We start from the raw sequence: 19,554 nt of genomic DNA, 5'->3' as shown, positions 1-19,554 counted from the left end.
AGACTTTAAAAAGCACTTTGTTAAACAATTAATGTAGATAATTCAAATTAAACTATATCAGAAGAGGAATATACACACAAACACCACACACACACACACACACAGAAAAACCTGTTAGAATATCAGAGGAGGAATATACACACACACAAAAACACACACACAGGATGGATTTGTACCATTGGCTATATCTCTAATAGACTGCAGGGAAGGTTTCAGGGGGCCCTCTAGTCTTCTCTGGATCTCCTTGCCCAGCAGATTACCTATATCTGGGAGCGAGAGAGAAGGTAGAGATGTATGTAATTGTTGACCGGTGTTTCCCAAATTGTGAATGGCAGCCAGTCACCTCTGGGTCAAAACGACGATTGGCATTACAGTTGTTTCAGTGTGTTCGTACTTTGCAGAACTTGTGATGCATTATGTGACTAGAAGCTCAGGTACTCACTATTGAGGCTTCTGGTGACTTTATCCACTGTCTCATTGCTCTCTATCAGTACACTATCAATTTGCTGAGGAGAGATAGAAGACACACACACTTAGACACAGGAGAGACGACATAAAATTGAGGAGACTCCCTCAAACACATTCTAACACAAAACTGAAACTTCAAAGCCACTACCGACAGCCAAAATGAACGATTGACCAGTTCTAACAACACGACCTGCCCTACCATTAACTTATCCTTCTCTCTCCATCCTTTCCCTCTCTCTTTCTCCCTCTTACCCCCTTCTTCCTCTCTCCCTCTCTCTTTCTCCCGTCTTGCCCCCTTTCTCCCATTCTCTCCCTCTCTATCCTCTGCCTTTTTCACCCTTCTCCCTCTCTTCCCCCGGCGGCCCTCTCCCTCTGTTGTGCCAGATAAAAGTGTTGACAGTGCAAGCTTGACAGTCAGTTAACCATTAAGGTGAATGGGAGACTAATGGGGTGACAGAGGGTCAAAGATCCTACCCCCAAGACATGCTAACATCTCACCATTGCTAATAACAGGGGTGGTTAGCATGTTTTCGGGGTATAATGTTTGACCCTCTGTTTTTTCTCACCCATTATTATTCCCAATTCATTTAGGATTGTCTGTAATCATGGTAGCATCCACATTTATGTAGAAGTGTTTAGAAACATATTATATTCTTATTTACAATAAAAGTGACTCCAAAATAACAATACAATATTTACCATTGATTTCTGATGGGCACTAAATAATCTGAAACACAACCAAAACGAACTGCAAATGCATCCGACAAGTTTGTAGAGTCACGCTTGATGTAGTCATTGCGTCCTAGGAATATGGGGCCAAAATTTAAACCTGTGACAACTTTATTCATAATAATCTTTAGGGGTGTCAATAAATTTGACCCCGATCTTCTTGAGAAAAAAGCATATTACTTGTTAAACAAAATCTCTTTCTCTGAGCAATTGTATTAGTGTAAAATAATGCAATTTCCCCCCAAAGAAATTGCATACCAAGGGCAGCTGAGGGGAGGACAACTCATAATAATGGTGGAATGAAGTGAATGGAATGGTATCAACCACATGGAAAACATGTTTGATTTGTTCAATACCGTTCTATTTATTCCTTCCAGCCATTACCATGAGCCCGTCCTCCCCAATTAAGGTGCCACTTGCCGCCTGTAGAGCATACTCCATAGCTCCAGTATTTGAATTATTTATTTTAGTCATTCATTTTAGTCATTCATTTCCATGCTGTGTGTCAGGAATTAAAGGCCACATTCTCAATGTCTGCAGCACACACACACACACACACACACACACACACACACACACACACACACACACACACACCTGTGGGACAGCTGTGAGGTAGGTTTGGAGGTTGTCAAGTGTATTGTTGAGTTCTACAGAGCTGTCCTCGACACTCCCTTTCAGAAACTGGTTGCTGAAGAACATGCAGATGTTCCCTGAACTACACACACATGCACAGAAAAGTTAGTTTGTGTTCATTGTTTCACTTCATATCAAAATGCTTGTTTTGTCTTATCCAAATGCTTAAATATGCACACACACTTACAGTATGACTAGCGTGGTGAGTAGCGTAGCCCAGTAGAATCCTCTCCTGTGACAGTGGACAGCTTTAGTCTGCTTCTGGTACATGTGTCCTCCACAGTGTCCACAGCAGCGACAGCAGGTTAGGCAGAACCCAACCAGGGGCATCAGGATAATGTATACGATCCCTATAGCAGCACACACTAGGAAACCAACTTCATAGAGAAGGACCTGAGGAGATTCACACACAGTTAACATACAGACACACACACACACACATTAACATAAACACACAGATACACTAGTAGGATATATAGGATTATAAACACAGTGTAAATAAGAAGAATAGTTGGCTGATTCAACATTGGTGAAGAGAAGGATGGTGACACTTTGCTCAAATATATTAACATTGCACATTACTGTGTAGTGTTAATTGTTCATTAGAACAATCTTCTATCTATAACAATGAAGAGTCATTGTTGTTCGATGTGACGTCACACTCCGTCAAATATCACTGGACAATAGATTGACTGTGATGTGGACAGGAGTCTTACACACACACACATCTGTTCTCACCTCTCTAATGGTCTTGTCGTCATTGTATATATTGCCATTTTCCTCCAATAAATTAACCAGCAAATCTAAGAGAGAGGGATGGAGAGGGAGAGAGAGAAAAAAAGAAAGAAGAAGGAGGATCTGGATAAGCACTACACAATACGTACAAGTGTAAGGGTCTTTAAATCATACGGCATATGAAAGCAATTATGAAAACGTACAGTTATGATATAACTATTGTTCCCTGAAGGAGGGAATGAGGTATAACATACTATGGGGAGTCAACAACCAATCATATTCACCTGAAGAACTGTGAATCACGCCAAACAGATGCCAAGCCCGCCCTCGGAAGTCCCGCCTTCCTGACTATAATACTGGGGGTCGCATACATTTCCTCAATTAAGTACCGCTCTTCAACGAGCCCAATTCCCCTGTAGGCACTGAGTGATTGTATGTTCCCATAGTATGTTATACCTCGTTCCCTCCTTCAGGGAATAGTAGTTATATTCATAACTGTTCGTCCCTTTTCAGTTGGTCACTCTCTATAATATACTATGGGAACATACAATCAGACCCCCTGACGGACCCTCTCCACATTGGCCTGAATCAGGTCCAGCGGAGGAACACAGAGCAGGATCCAAGGCCACTGACACGCCAAAGCATCTGTTCCCAACAGAGCGCCCATAACCGTCATTGAGAAGAAGAAATGACAATGCACATTTTCAAGCGATCTGGGAAAGAGGGGTGCAGTCTCCACTCCCCCTTGAAAAGTAGAACTGCCCCATGTTGAGAGATCTGGGAAGATACGTCGCCCTGAGTGACAGAAAATGCACACTGCTTCATACGAGCATCCCCCACAGCCTGTTGATGTACGCCACCGCCAGCCTGTTGTCAGACATTATCAACACATTCTGTCCCTCCAACATTGGAAGGAAATGCCTCAGTGCTAGCAAACAGTCAGTAGCTCTAGGTAATTGATATGCAGCACAACCAAATCCCTCTTTTCGAGTAGCCCACACAAAGCGCTCCCCATCCCAGTAAAGATGCATCTGTCGTGATCAACATGCAGCACACTACCCGGCCCATGAGAACCCCTTGCAACAACAAACGCGGGTCCCTCCATGGAGTCAACTCCCTTAGGCATGACGGTTATACCTTGAGCAATCAATGGCAGTAGCGAGATGTGTCCAGACGCTGAAACATGACGGTTATACCTTGAGCAATCAATGGCAGTAGCGAGATGTGTCCAGCGCTGAAACAGATGCCTCAACAGAAGTCCTAGAGGCACCACAGTTTTCATAGAGGCCATCAGACCCAATAACTGCACGCACAAGCGAAAAGGCGCAGAGTGCCCCAGCTGAAACCGTGCCAGACAGAGCCGGAATGCGACCCTCCTTTGTTGGGACAATAAACACAAGATTCAGAACCGTGTCCAGAATGAGACCCAGACACTGAAAGCACTGAGCCGGAGTCAAACAACTTTTCTTGTAATCCACTATGCATGACAGAGACTTAATATGGGAAACCAGCGTGGCAGGGTGGAGCTGTTCCCTCAACTCCACCTGTTCCCTCAACTCCGCTATGACCAGCCAATCGTCCAGATAGGCCAATACTCTGATCCACTGGCACTGCACCGGTGCCAAAGTCGCCTCCACTGCCATAGAAAAGGTGCAGGGCAATAGGGAGAGTCCGAAAGGCAGGACCAGAAACATAGGCAAACACCCTCAAAATTAAACCTCTTGAAATGAAACCTTCTGTGGGGAGGATGTATAGCCACATGAAAATATGCATCCTTCAGATCTATGTACGTAAACCAAACGCTGGGACACACCGACTGCAATCAGCGAAGTATTAGCATTTTGAACTTGCAAACCTTGAGGTGATTGTTTAAAACACGCAAGTCCAGGATGGGACTCAACGTTCCATCGCTCTTGGGAACTGACACGGGGACCACCCGAATAGCCTGCATTTGAAGGAGAGAGGAAATCTCCTCTCTCAAGACAGGCGCTAGGACCTCGGAGACCATTGACATAATGACATCAAAAAAAGGAGGACGCACAGAGAACTACAGACTGTACCCCCTTGTCACCATCTTCATCACCCATGGTGAAACTGTGCATGCCAGCCACTCGACGGAGCACGCTGCCAGTCTCCCATGCATTGTCTCCTGAACGGGCAGAGCACCACCCTGAGAACTGGGATACATTTTTTTTTTGTCATGCTTATTTTAATATCCACTACTTGACAACAGTGTGTCTGAACTAGGGAAAGGAACTGTTTATTATACCCACAACTGGACGAGACCGCACTCTTGATACCCCTGAACACCGAGAAACATTTGTAGAAACAATGTGCTTTCTTGCTACTGCTGTTCTGATACCCAGCCCACACCAGGTTTGGGGACTTCGCAAACCAGAACTTGTCCCCATTGACTGAGCCAATTGGGAACACTGTTGCCCTTGTTGGTGAAACTGGCTCATCCAAATACACCCGCCTGTCCCTGTCAGGAATCCGGGAAAACGTCAACCAGAGGTGGTGGTGAGCCACCACCGTCGCCCCCATACTTCTCACCATAGCCAGGATAGTACAGCAGGACAGACGCAGTACAAAATCAACAGTAGCACAGATTCCATCGAGAAGCTCTGAAATCGGCTTCCCCGCCTCCAAAGTCTTATTCAGCTCCTGCAGCAAATCGATATAATACATCTGCAGCATTGTGACCACATTCAATGACTGGGCCGCCACACCCTCAGTGTGGTACACTTTGTCTAGCTGATACGCCTAGAACCAGCACTATGTATTCAGAAGCATCGTGCTAGGATTAGCCCTCTTCGCAGCCTCTGGAGCTAAGTAACTTGCCAGCTTTCCATCCATCCAGTGTTATATCCAGGAAGGCGGGGCTTCCGAGGGCGGGCTCAGCATCCATTGGCCCGTTTGGCATGATTTCAGTTTTCTTCAGGTGAATATGATTGGTCGTTGACTCCCCACAGTATGATATACCATGTGACTGACTGAAAGGCTACTTTTTCAGCTCTTATTGGCATTCCCTCTCTCATTTCTATACACACAAACAACCAGTCATCATTCAACCTACAATGATTGGATATCAGTACAAAAAATATATTCAACATAAAATCAGCAAAAAAAGAAACGTCCTCTCATTGTCAACTGCGTTTATTTTCAGCAAACTTAACAAGAGTAAATATTTGTATGAACATAACAAGATTCAACAACTGAGACATAAACTGAACAACTTCCACAGACATGTGACTAACAGAAATGGAATAATGTGTCCCTGAACAAAGGGGGGTCAAAATCAAAAGTAACAGTCAGTACCTGGTGTGGCCACGAGCTGCATTAAGTACTGCAGTGCATCTCCTTCTCATGGACTGCACCAGATTTGCCATTTCTTGCTGTGAGATGTTACCCCACTCTTCCACCAAGGCACCTGCAAGTTCCCGGACATTTCTGGGGGGATCCAACAGGTCCCAGACGTGCTCAATGGGATTAAGATCCGAGCTCTTCGCTGGCCATGGCAGAACACTGACATTCCTGTCTTGCAGGAAATCACGCACAGAACGAGCATACTGCTGGTGGCATTGTCATGCTGGAAGGTCATGTCAGGATGAGCCTGCAGGAAGGGTACCACATGAGGGAGGAGGATGTCTTCCCTGTAACGGACAGCGTTGTGATTGCCTGCAATGACAACAAGCTCAGTCCGATGATGCAACACACCGCCCCAGACCATGACAGACCCTCCACCTCGATCCCGCTCCAGAGTACAGGCCTCGGTGTACCGCTCATTCCTTTGACGATAAACGCAAATCTTACCTTTATTTAACTAGGCAAGTCAGTTAAGAACAAATTCTTATTTTCAATGACGGGCTAGGAACAGTGGGTTAACTTCCTTGTTCAGGTGCAGAACAACAGATCTTTACCTTGTCTACTCTGGGATTTGATCTTCAACCTTTCGGTTACTAGTCCAATGCTCTATCCACTAGGCTATCACCCCTGGTGAGACAAAACAGCGACTCGTCAGTGAAGAGCACTTTTTGCCAGTCCTGTCTGGTTCAGCAACGGTGGGTTTGTGCCCATAGGTGACATTGTTTCCGGTGATGTCTGGTGAAGACCTGCCTTATAACAGGCCTACAAGCCCTCAGTCCAGCCTCTCTCAGCCTATTGCGGTCAGTCTGAGCACTGATGGAGGGATTGTGCGTTCCTGGTGTAACTCAGGCAGTTGTTGTTGCCATCCTGTACCTGTCCCGCAGGTGTGATGTTCGGATGTACCAATCCTGTGCAGGTGTTGTTACACGTGGTCTGCCACTGCGAGGACAATCAGCTGTCCATCCTGTCTCCCTGTAGCGCTGTCTTAGGCGTCTCACAGTACAGACATTGCAATTTATTGCCCTGGCCACATCTGCAGTCCTCATGCCTCCTTGCAGCATGCCTAAGGCACATTCACGCAGATGAGCAGGGACCCTGGGCATCTTTCTTTTGGTGTTTTTCAGAGTCAGTAGAAAGGCCTCTCTAGTGTCCTAGGTTTTCATAACTGTGACCTTAATTGCCTACCGTCTGTAAGCTGTTAGTATCTTAACGACTGTTCCACAGGTGAATGTTCATTAATTGGTTATGGTTCATTGAACAAGCATGGGAAACAGTGTTTAAACCCTATACAATGAAGATCTGTGAAGTTATTTGGATTTTACGAATTATCTTTGAAAGACAGGGTCCTGAAAAAGGGAAGTTTCTTTTTTTGCTGAGTTTATAAACATCTTCTGGCTTGTTTATGTGAGAGGATCAAAGTTCACACTTTCACAGGCTGAATGGAGATCAGGCATCACATTTTATCTTTATCTCTCTCTCTCTCTCTCTCTCTCTCTCTCTCTCTCTCTCTCTCTCTCTCTCTCTCTCTCTCTCTCTCTCTCTCTCTCTCTCTCTCTCTCTCTCTCTCGTCTCTCTCTCTCTCTCTCTCTCTCTCTCTCTCTCTCTCTCTCTCTCTCTCTCTCTCTCTCTCTCTCTCTCTCTCTCTCTCTCTCTCTCTCTCTCTCTCTCTCCACTCCTCTCTCTACCCCACAGTACTCTCGCTCTCTCTCTCCTCCAGCTCTCGCATCTGCCCTCCCACTCTCTCTCTCTACCGCTCTTCTCAATGCTCATCACCTCTCTACCTCTCTCTCTCCTCTCTCTCTTCTCTCTCTCCTCCTCTTCGCTATTCTCCTCATCTTCGTCATCATCTCCCTCTTCTCTCTCTCCTCCTCTCTCTCTCTCTCTCTCTCTCTCTCTCTCTCTCTCTCTCTCTCTGTGTGTGTGTGAGATAGGAAATCAAACCTACCGTATGGTATTTAGATGTAACCTAACCTACAGTGAGGGGAAAAAGGTATTTGATCCCCTGCTGATTTTGTACGTTTGCCCACTGACAAAGAAATGATCAGTCTATAATTTTAATGGTAGGTTTATTTGAACCGTGAGAGACAGAGTAACAACAAAAAAATAGTGAAGGACTGAAATCCTGCAGCGCCCGCAAGGTCCCCCTGCTCAAGAAAGCACATATACATGCCCGTCTGAAGTTTGCCAATGAACATCTGAATGATTCAGGGGACAACTGGGTGAATGTGTTGTGGTCAGATGAGACCAAAATGGAGCTCATTGACATCAACTCAACTTGCCGTGTTTGGAGGAGGAGGAATGCTACCTATGACCCCAAGAACACCATCCCCACCATCAAACATGGAGGTGGAAACATTATGCTTTGGGGGTGTTTTTCTGCTAAGGGGACAGGGCAACTTCACCGCATCAAAGGGGCGATGGACGGGGCCATGTACCGTCAAATCTTGGTTGAGAACCTCCTTCCCTCAGCCAGGGCATTGAAAATGGGTCGTGGATGGGTATTCCAGCATGACAATGACCCAAAACACACGGCCAAGGCAACAAAGGAGTGGCTCAAGAAGAAGCACATTAAGGTCCTGGAGTGGCCTAGCCAGTCTCCAGACCTTAATCCCATAGAAAATCTATGGAGGGAGCTGAAGGTTCGAGTTGCCAAACGTCAGCCTCGAAACCTTAATGACTTGGAGAAGATCTGCAAAGAGGAGTGGGACAAAATCCCTCCTGAGATGTGTGCAAACCTGGTGGCCAACTACAAGAAACGTCTGTCCTCTGTGATTGCCAACAAGGGTTTTGCCACCAAGTACTGTCATGTTTTGCAGAGGGGTCAAATACTTATTTCCCTCATTAAAATGCAAATCAATTTATAACATTTTTGACATGCGTTTTTCTGGATTTTGTTGTTATTCTGTCTCTCACTGTTCAAATAAACCTACCATTAAAATTATAGACTGATCATTTCTTTGTCAGTGGGCAAATGTACAAAATCAGCAGGGGAAGAAATACTTTTTTCCCTCACTGTAAGGATCATGAAACCATGGGTAACCATACCAGTGTTATAAGACCTGAGCCAACCACTCATTAAAGAACTGTTTGTCCACCATTGTCTAACCCTGCTAGTTGTGGTTACTGTTCATACACCAACGGCTGGCATTCTGGACAGAAACTTGAGAGGAGATCTATCATTGTCTACTTGGGAAGGAGGACATTCTGCTTTTTCACATTCTCTCTCTATTTCTGCATTTCTCGCTCCCTCTTTCTGTCTCTCTCTCACACAGAGACATTCACAGTCTAGTGAATGCTGACGGACTACGCAAGTTGCATTGAATTGTGAAAACTGTTACAGAGTAACAACGAGCGGTAAACCAACCTTTTTTTTATGAGTGTTTTTCTTCTCTGTTTCACAAATGTGTGTTGGTGACTACCACACATGTTGAATAAATCAACTACAGAAGAGCTGTCACCATCACTTGTGTTTCGATGATAAAACCTAAATAATAAAACGCACAATAAATCTAAATATTTAAAGCTTAGAACAGGCTACATTCACCATGTTTTTTGAGAGACAGAGACAGAGACAGAGACAGAGACAGAGAGAGACAGAGACAGAGACAGAGACAGAGACAGAGACAGACAGACAGACAGACAGACAGACAGACAGACAGACAGACAGACAGACAGACAGACAGACAGACAGACAGACAGACAGACAGACAGACAGACAGACAGACAGACAGACAGACAGACAGACAGAGGGAGAGTGTCTTAGGATAGGATTCGAACAGAGAGTAGATCAGTCAGTGTTTACAGTTGGATTCAGAAATGTAAAGTTCTTAAAAGTTTAAATTACTGCTCATTGCCTGGCACAAAATAACAGACAAATGTTAATGTTCTCAACAAACATAAAACCAAAACATGCGCAAACAAGGGTTGAAATACTAAGCTACAATAATACCTCCAATCCTGATTGGATAGAAGCCATGATCAAAGAGACTATCGCTATCCAATCCGTGCATAACAACCTGAGAGCTCTCTGATCTAAGACGAGTTTCACCGGGGCAAAGGTCAATGACTGATTAACTTGTGTGTGTGTGTGTGTGTGTGTGTGTGTGTGTGTGTGTGTGTGTGTGTGTGTGTGTGTGTGTGTATGTGTGTACCTGAGGGACCTTCACTGTTGTTTGTCAAACGGAATCAATAATGTCTCTAACAAGGAAGCAATAAATAAACTGAGCCAGCTCTGAAATCATAATGAAATGTACTGTCGTGACAAAGGAGATGGACAATCAGATTCAGGTCAGTGAGACAAACTACAGTGGAGTATTGTCCACAGGCCTACGGTGTTGCTCTGCTCTGTGGTTTCTGGGTTAACCATAAGTGTATGAGTCACTCACTAAATAAAAATAAAAGGAAACACACCATCTACAGATGCTTTTATCTGACTACAGTAGTTAACCATTGACAGCCTGACCCACAACACACTAAAGGCATTTCCATGAACACACTTATTAGCTAACGGCGTCACCAGTTTCTATGGTTAAAGACCACTGGTTGGCTCTAATGTTTAACCTATCACATCACTATAGGCGCACATGCTTAAATCTTTGGGGAGAGTTAGGAGTAGAGCAAACGATGCATTTCCAGATGGAAACTAATCTCGGTTAAACTAGAAATAAAATATTGTGTAATAGTCTGTTCACAAGAGATTAGTTGGCAACAGAAGAAAAAATATTCTGCTATAGTTCTATACCATTTTCACTCTGCAAATTTGAGGAAGCCCATGTATTTGTATGGGATTTACATAATGGCTACACACAACTGGCTAGGTCAGTATGAGGTCAGTATGATATATAGACTGCTGTAGAAAAGGAGCGCTGTCAGACTAGGCTATGTTCAAAATGGCACAATATTCCCTTTATAGTGCACTTATTTTGTTTTTGACTATGGCACCCTGTTCCCTTTGTATACTGTAGTACACTACTTTTTACCAGACAAATTCAGCCCTAGACTGACCTTTGGGGAAGGGGTTGGGCTGGACAGTGTGGAGGAAAGACTGGACCACCCCGGACATGAAGCCTGTGTCTGCTCCTGGGACTGACTGGTACTGGGGCTGGGTCAGGTTCGAGGGAGTGACTCCCGTAGGACAGGAGTCAGCGGGAGGCTGGGCCAAGCTGGAACCCAGGAACAGTGCCCCGATCCAGGCCAACACCGCCCCGACGCAGCCCCCCAACCTCCAAACTCTCCTATATGCTCCCATCACTGCAGCTGGAGACAGGGCCGGAGGTTGTGCTAGGGTAAGGATGGAGAAATTAGTGTGGAGCAATCAACTTATGGCACAATCTCAGTATTGCTGTGTCTGCAAACGCACAGAGCAGAGAGAGACTGGGGTGAGGGTGGAAACACACACGGATACAGAAGAGAAAGCCAAGAAAAACACAGAAGAGATTGTTGTGAAAAAGTGCAGGCACTGGAAAGGAAACACATACACATATTGTATAGTAAAGTATTGTAAGAAATCCTGCCTTGAAGGAAACCATAAATGTGATAACAAGTGAAATGTTCTTCTGTTCATGTGTAAAGCGCTTCCCTAATGATCTGTAAACATTTGGCACAGCAACATTCTAGAGACCATATGTCTGTCTTAGGCTCTACCATAGTATATGCCATTTCGCAGACGGGTCGTTCTTGAATTGAGGTGGCATTTGTGTCTCTTGCCTATGCAACCATGAAAAACACATTAAAATGACAAATAGTTACACATATGTTTTTGATTATATTCAACTGTTTAGTTATTAGTTTATTAAGAATGGGAAGATGTACCCAGATTCTTTTTATCTAGAACAATTTTGTAAATTCTTTCCAAAATTCCATTACCAAATGACACCACAATTCAAGAACGACCCAGATGCTTTTATCCAAAGCTATTTACAGTAATGCGTGCATTTAACTTACGGGTGGTCCCGGGAATCGAAACCACAATTTTGGAGTTGCAAGCGCCATGCTCTACCAACTGAGCTACCACTAATAAGCTTATTGACGTCTTTAAAGACTTGAGTTTTGATCAAATAACAACCAACACATAATACATTACTTGAATCTTGCAATTCCACATCCTCTTCCTATATCAATAAAGAAGATACACATAAAACCTTGAGAAAGATTGAGACAGATCACCAAAAACATTTTAAAAAATCCATAACGCAAAACCACACATACAACACACTGTATTCTGAGTCAGAAAATCGGTAATGTTTGTAGAAAAACAAAGACTGCCCCAACAGATCCATAGATGATGCAATCTCAATTGCTCTCCACACTGCCCTCACCCACCTAGAATACCTATGAGAGAATGCTGTTCATTGACTACAGCTTAGCATTCAAAACCATTGTCCCCTCCAAGTATCTCTAAAAGTATTGATGTTCATCAGTCCACGGTAAGACAAATTGTCTATAAATGGAGAAAGTTCAGCACTGTTGTAACTCTCCCTAGGAGTGGCCGTCCTGCAAAGATGACTGCAAGAGCAGAATGCTCAATAAGAAGAATCCTAGAGTGTCAGCTAAAGACTGACAGAAATCTCTGGAACATGCTAACATCTCTGTTGACGAGTCATCGATACAAAAAACAAGAATGGTGTTCATGGGAGGACACCACAAAAAAAGCCACTGCTGTCCAAAAAAACATTGCTGCACCTCTGAAGTTAGCAAAAGAGCATCTGGATGTTCCACAGTGCTAACGTTTTTTTTAACTACAGTTGAAGTCCGAAGTTCACATACACTTAGGTTGTGTCACATGAGATGACGCTGGAGAGACGAAGCAGGTACGGGAAGTAAAACATTTAATAAATAACGGCCATGGAACGAGACAGGAACAGCGTCAGCAAACTAATAAAAAAGGCAAAAACAATATAATGAAGCAGCGGGGAACAGAGCAAGGGAACTGACAAATATAGGGGAGGAAAAAAACAGATGATAAGTGGGTCCAGGTGAGTCCAATTTCGCTGATGCGTGACGACGGAAGGCAGGTGTGCGGGATGGATGGCAACCTGGTGACCTCAAGCGCCAGGGGCAGGGAAGAGTGGGAGCAGACATGACAGATTTGCGTCATTAAAACTCGTTTTTGAACCAGTCCACAAATGTCTTGTTAACAAACTATAGTTTTGGCAAGTCGGTTAAGGACATCTACTTTGACACAAGCATGACACAAGTCATTTTTCCAATAATTGTTTACAGACAGATTATTTCACTTATAATTCACTGTATCACAATTCCAGTGGGTCAGAAGTTTACATAAACTAAATTTACTGTGCCTTTAAACAGCTTGGAAAATTCTAGAAAATGATGTCATGGCTTTAGAAGCTTCTGATAGGCTAATTGACATCATGTGTGTGAATTGGAGGTGTACCTGTGGATGTATTTCAAGGCCAACCTTCAAACTCAGTACCTCTTTGCTTGACATCATGGGAAAATCAAAAGAAATCAGCCAAGACCTCAGAAAAATAATTGTAGACCTCCACAAGTCTGGTTCATCCTTGGGAGCAATTTCCAAATGTCTGAAGGTACCACGTTCATCTGTACAAACAACAGTACGCAAGTATAAACACCATGGGACCACGCAGCCGTCATACCGCTCAGGAAGGAGACATGTTCTGTCTCCTAGAGATGAACGTACATTGGTGCGAAAAGTGCAAAACAATCCCAGAACAACAGCAAAGGACCTTGTGAAGATGCTGGAGGAAACAGGTACAAAAGTATCTATATCCACAGTAAAACGAGTGCTATATCGACATAACCTGAAAGGCTGCTCAGCAAGGAAAAAGCCACTGCTCCAAAACCGCCATAGACTACGGTTTGCAACTGCACATGGGGACAAAGGTCGTACTTTTTGGAGAAACGTCCTCTGGTCTGATGAAACAACAATAGAACTGTTTGGCTGTAATGACCATCATTATGTTTGGAGGAAAAAGGGGGAGGCTTGCAAGCCGAAGAACACCATCCCAACCGTGAAGCACGGGGGTGGCAGCATCATGTTGTGGGGGTGCTTTGCTGCAGGAGGGACTGGTGCACTTCACAAAATTGATGGCATCATGAGGAAGAAAATTATGTGGATATATTGAAGCAACTTCTCAAGACATCAGTCAGGAAATTAAAGCTTGGTCGCAAATGGGTCTTCCAAATGGACAATGACCCAAAGCATACTTCCAAAGTTGTGGCAAAATGGCTTAAGGACAACAAAGTCATGGTATTGGAGTGGCCATCACAAACCCCTGACTTCAATTCCGTAGAAAATTTGTGGGCAGAACTGAAAAAGCATGTGAGAGCAAAGAGGTCTACAAACCTGACTCAGTTACACCAGCCCTGTCAGGTGGAATGGGCCAAAATTCACCCAACCTATTGGGGGAAGCTTGTGGGAAGCTACCCAAAACGTTTGACCGAAGTTAAACAATTTAAAGGCAATGCTACCAAATACTAATTGAGTGTATGTAAACTTCTGACCCACTGGGAATGTGATGAAAGAAATAAAAGCTGAAATATATAATTCTCTCTACTATTATTCTGACATTTCACATTCTTAAAATAAAGTGGTGATCCTAACTGACCTAAGACAGGGGAGTTTTACTAGGATTAAATGTCAGGAATTGTGAAAAACTGATTTCAAATGTATTTGGCTAAGGTGTATGTAAACTTCCGACTTCAGCTGTACATTGTTATTGATTATTGGGTTTTGAGTTTGCAAGAAAGGCATTTCACTGCACTTGTGCATGTGACATGTGGATGGGGGCAAGCACGCCCCCATCCACATCGACGGGGCTGCAGTGGAGCAGGTCAAGAAGTTCCTTGGTGTCCAAATCACTAAAGACTTTAAATGGTCCAAACACACGCAAAGTCGTGAAGAAGGTGCGACAGAGCCTCTTCCCCCTCAGGAGGTTGAAAACATTTTGCATGGGCCCTCAAATCCTCAACAAGTTCTACAGCTGTACCATTGAGAGCATTACTGCCTTGTATGGCAATAGCACCGCCCTCTATTGCATGACACTACAGAGGGTGGTGTGGACAGCCTCTGTACATCACTGGGGCCGAGCTCCCAGCAATCCAGGACCTCTATATCAGGCGGTGTAAAAGGAAGGCCCGGAAAATTGTTAGATTCCAACCACCCAAGCCATAGACTATTCTCTCTACTTCCGCACTGCAAGTGGTACCAGTGCATCAACTAACAGGCTCTTGAACGGCTTCTATCCCCAAGCAGTAAGACTGATAAATAGCTAACAAAATAGCTACACAGATTATTGGACTTCACCTTGTATCTTCATTGACATTTTATTATTATTTTTGCTCTGTCTCTAGCACACTCACAGAGCTCTACACACTACTCACTCCATCATCTTCTCACTCACACAATATGCACAAACATTTATACTGACTCTACACACACGCACAGCCACTCACATACAAGCTGCTACTACTCTGTTAATCTTATATCCTGTTACCTAGTCACCTTACCCCTATTCATATCTACCTCCATCATTACAGTATCCCTGCACATTGTAAATACGGTATTGGAACTGACCCTGTATATAGTATGCTTGTTTACTTACATGTTTCTTCTTATTTCTCGTGGTTTTTTTATAGTATTACATTGTTATTGATTATTACATTGTTGGGTTTTGAGTTTGCAAGAAAGGCGTTTCACTGTATTTGTGCATGTGACATAAAAAACATGAAACTTGATCTTGGTCCTGCTTACTAAGATTGTGTGACTGAACATACCGGTATTCTGTTTGTAAAGTAAAGAGAAAAGCTTTTGCTGGTTTTGCATGAGCTCAAACACAGTATTGCAATGTCAATGTTTGTCCAACAAGTTTCAGTACATTTTATTTCTTTATACAATGGGTGGGTCTATTCCTGAATGCTGATTGGTTAAAACTGCATTAGAGCCGGTGTCTCTGCCACAAGTTACCACCGGCTAAATCTACGACGTTAAAATGCCTATTTACTCTGTTCCATCTGACTGCGCAATCCCCTGCCTCATCAGCCCAGTCAGGAAATGTATAAACGTAATCTCCACTATTAAAAGCATCTAGACATTATCTCACATTTCTTTCAGACTAATATTTAGTTGTCAACAGCGGAGTATATTGTTGTCTGTCTATCAGACATTTGCAACATTGTTTCAATACTCCAATTCGATCTCCAGCTGTCCCATAGTAATGAACGTGACAGACAGGCAGGCCGCATTTCTCAGCCAGTCGAAAACATGAATCAGCTGGCATCATTTTTATGGATATTTACAAAGAAATGTAAATTGAAAAAAGCTCAAACAAAACGAAGTGCAGCTAGTTTGCAGTCTTTCCAGCTTCAGTTTGAAGTGATTGTGTTAGCGGTGTTGTTGGCTAGCTCCTCTGAACAACAGTGTCCTGACGAGAGAGCACAATTTCTATGCGAAATCGCACCTCATTAGCTCATTGTTATGGAAGTATTCAAATAAAATGTCACTAGGAAACAGCTTAAACAAATGCAACTACTGTTGTTATTCTAGCTGTTAGCAAGCAAGGGATAGGAATGTTCCATAGATACAGAACAAAAAGACTGAACGACCGGGTCGTTTCTCTGACAACCGAACTGATAGAACAAACGACCAGCCGGCTTGGGTAGCAACCCTAGATTTGTGTCGGGACTATATCTTGTGGAAGGATGAAGTAGTATGAATAAATTCTGAATGTTTTTCATATAAATATGTCAATCATTATTTGAATATGTCGGTAACCCGTTGACAATGCCCTCGGAGTCGGTGTTTGGAGGAAAAAAGTCAGGCCTAACAACACCCGTGCCAATACATCTTCCAAACACCAGCTTTTCTGGCATTGTCACTTGATTACACAATACTAGGACAACGGAAAGAGAGACAAAATAGATATAGAGAAACATAGATAGGGAGAGAGAGTAAGAAATAAAGAGTAAAAGAAAGCAAGAGAGAAAGTACAGACTGAAAAGCTCTCACTCACTTCCCACAGTGTAAACAGAGTTCTGTTGAGAGTAGAGCAGAGAGAGAGAGCAGGATGTCAGGCTCCTTTGTACACTACACACACAGTCCTATTGGAACACAGAACACACAGTCAACCAGTCCTGGAGTCCAACGCTCTCCAACTACTGCTAGTTCAGCTGTATATAACTACGCCCTAGCTTTTCTATAGAAAAGTGGCTTTATTAATTACAACAGCAGACTTGTACAGCTACCTCAACAATTTTAACTACTGCTATTGCCTCTGGGTGTTTACCTCAGTATCTCTGGGAGCTAACGGCAGAGCTGTTAGCCTACTTTCCCTGTATGAGGTTCTGGGAGTGTTTTGAGGAGAAGGGGAGACAGATAATTGGAGAGTGAGAGGACGGGAAAGAAGAGGAAAGAAAGTAGAGTGTGTTGGAGACTAGAGAGGATAGTGATATCGGAGAGAGGAAGGGACCGAAGACAGAACTTTACCTGTTCCTTCAGTCGAGTCAGGAAAGAGGTTAACCAGTAGAGCTGGAGCGTAGAGAATATAGTCCAGGTGAGTGGGTGAGTTTGAGTGTGTGTGTCCGCTTCCTGGACTGCAGGTGTGTCTCCAATCTGCAAAGCACAGGTGAGGGAGTGTGTGTGTCTGGTCTCTGCCCTGGTCTCCCCACTAGTGTGTTAGTATGTGTGTCCGGTGTGAGGGAGTATGTATTAGTCCCTTCCTTGATAAATCTGATAGGGTCTACAACTGCTCTGGTGAAGGTCAAGTTGACTGCCTCTCTCCCTGCCTGTCTGTGAAATACTGGCACTGAGAATAGAGGGAGGGAAGAAGGGATTGGAGGAGGGAGAAAGAAAGGGTTTTAACTGGACAAGAGCGAGAGAAAGAGAGACATGGGGGGAGGGTGGGAGCAAAACAAATACTTTGAGGAGGGGGTGGTCGCTTAGCAGCAGTGGTGTAAAGTACATAAGTTACAAGTATTTTAAGTACTACTTAATTAAGTCGTTTTTTTGGGGTATCTGTACTTTACTATTCATATTTTTGATTCCTTTTACCTCACTACATTTCTAAAGAAAATTATGTATTTTTTATTCCATACATTTTCCCGGACACCCAAAACTACTCAATACATTACTTATAACAGTCTTCACTATTATTTTACAATGTAGAAAATAGTAAAAAAATAAAGAAAAACCCTGGAATGAGTAGGTGTGTCCAAACTTTTGACTGGTACTGTATATTTTTGCAATAACATTTACTTTTGATACTTAAGTATATTTAAAACCAAATACTTTTAGACTTTTACTCAAGTGGAATTGAACTGGGTGACTCACTTTTACTTGAGTCATTTTCTATTAGGTATCTTTACTTGTACTCAATTATGACAATTGGGTACTTTTTCCACCACTGCTAAGCAGTGAAAGGCTACTATACATAAGTGATTTTCCTCATCTTGGATCAAGCCCAAGTGGTCAATAGAACATTGCTAGGAAATGTCAACTACAGTCCACAAATTACAGTCTGTTTCAAAATGTGAATGTTACTCAGAGACATCACTGTCATTCACCGGACTTAGAAAAAGAGAAGTATATTGTAATTACAACATAGTTTACAGTGGAACCTAATGACTCTCCTGGCCGTAACGGGATATGACACTGTTTATAGTTTATGGTAATATACTGTATGTTTCAAGTACATCCATGTATGTATCCCTAAGTCACACTGTATCATGTATCACTCGGAGTGTGTTTATCGATGTAACTTGATTTACTGAAGCTGTGTCTAATAAAGGGATGGGTCACACACAAAGCCACACAATATGTACACCTTAATTTGGAACACATAAATATGCCATTATAAATGCTTATAAATGCTTCATCAATTATTGTAAATGTTATAAATGCTTATGACTTGTGCGTAATGCTTAAAGGCCTACTTTAAATAAGTAGTTATCTAAAACATGTCCAAAATTCTGTCAAAAGCATGCAGTAAAGGGAAACTCCCTTCTTAAAAAAATTTAAAAAACAATGCTAAGAAAGCAGCTGTCCTAACTTCAGATCCTTCCCATCTTACCCAAGCAGAAAAAAATGTTTTTTTCATGATACTTATTATAAAGTGTTACCCATTCACTCATTCATTCATTCGTTCAACAGGCAAAAAAATAAGACAAAGGGTTTGGAATATATATACGTTCTCTGATGAAATACCACCACCAATCCACATCACCAGTGACAAGGTGCTTATACATGTAACAACACAGCCCAAATATGCAGGTAGTGACTAGCGGAACATAGGCAGGTAAATGCAGAGGAAATGAGGGCAGGGTTTCAGGAAGTTAGATTAAAATAGTACATTCAAAATGATGTGAGTTACCTTTGAATGTCATTCATTTGTCTTGTAAATATTAACAAACAATATACTCAGTCATTTCAGTGATAACCTTTAATGACAAGACTATTGTTATGTGAGGAGATGGAGTAGGAATGTATAATATTGAGAACACAGAACCAAATCCCACATGCCTGCTGGCCAGCTACACGATTTGGTTACTCATATGGCAGTCTGTCACCAGAGACTACAATGTACACTGCACTGTGCTGAAAATAGTACTGTATGGGATATCCTAGGGGGGAATATTACACAAAAG

General features: G+C 43.0%; 1 protein-coding gene across 4 annotated transcripts in view; it reads right to left on the bottom strand.

Annotated features, from left to right (window-relative positions):
• Positions 1-17,714, bottom strand: part of LOC115194040 (prominin-1-A) — a 37,003-nt gene extending 19,289 nt beyond the window's left edge. Inside the window, exons 1-7 of one of the 4 annotated variants that reach the window (XM_029753327.1) lie at positions 17,399-17,714; positions 10,939-11,214; positions 2,572-2,636; positions 2,021-2,226; positions 1,795-1,915; positions 443-506; positions 177-266 (exon numbers count right to left, since the gene is read on the bottom strand). In XM_029753327.1, the coding sequence (XP_029609187.1) occupies positions 177-266; positions 443-506; positions 1,795-1,915; positions 2,021-2,226; positions 2,572-2,636; positions 10,939-11,182 (790 nt within the window). In that variant the 5' untranslated portion in view covers positions 11,183-11,214; positions 17,399-17,714. The other 3 variants (XM_029753330.1, XM_029753329.1, XM_029753328.1) reach the window with 3 other exon arrangements.
• Positions 17,715-19,554: the final 1,840 nt, after the last annotated feature.

The sequence above is a fragment of the Salmo trutta genome, chromosome 5, assembly GCF_901001165.1.
Source record: "Salmo trutta chromosome 5, fSalTru1.1, whole genome shotgun sequence".
Taxonomy (NCBI): Eukaryota; Metazoa; Chordata; class Actinopteri; order Salmoniformes; family Salmonidae; genus Salmo; species Salmo trutta.
The sequence above is the reverse complement of the archived record's forward strand: the minus strand, read 5'-3'. Positions and strand labels throughout refer to the sequence as shown.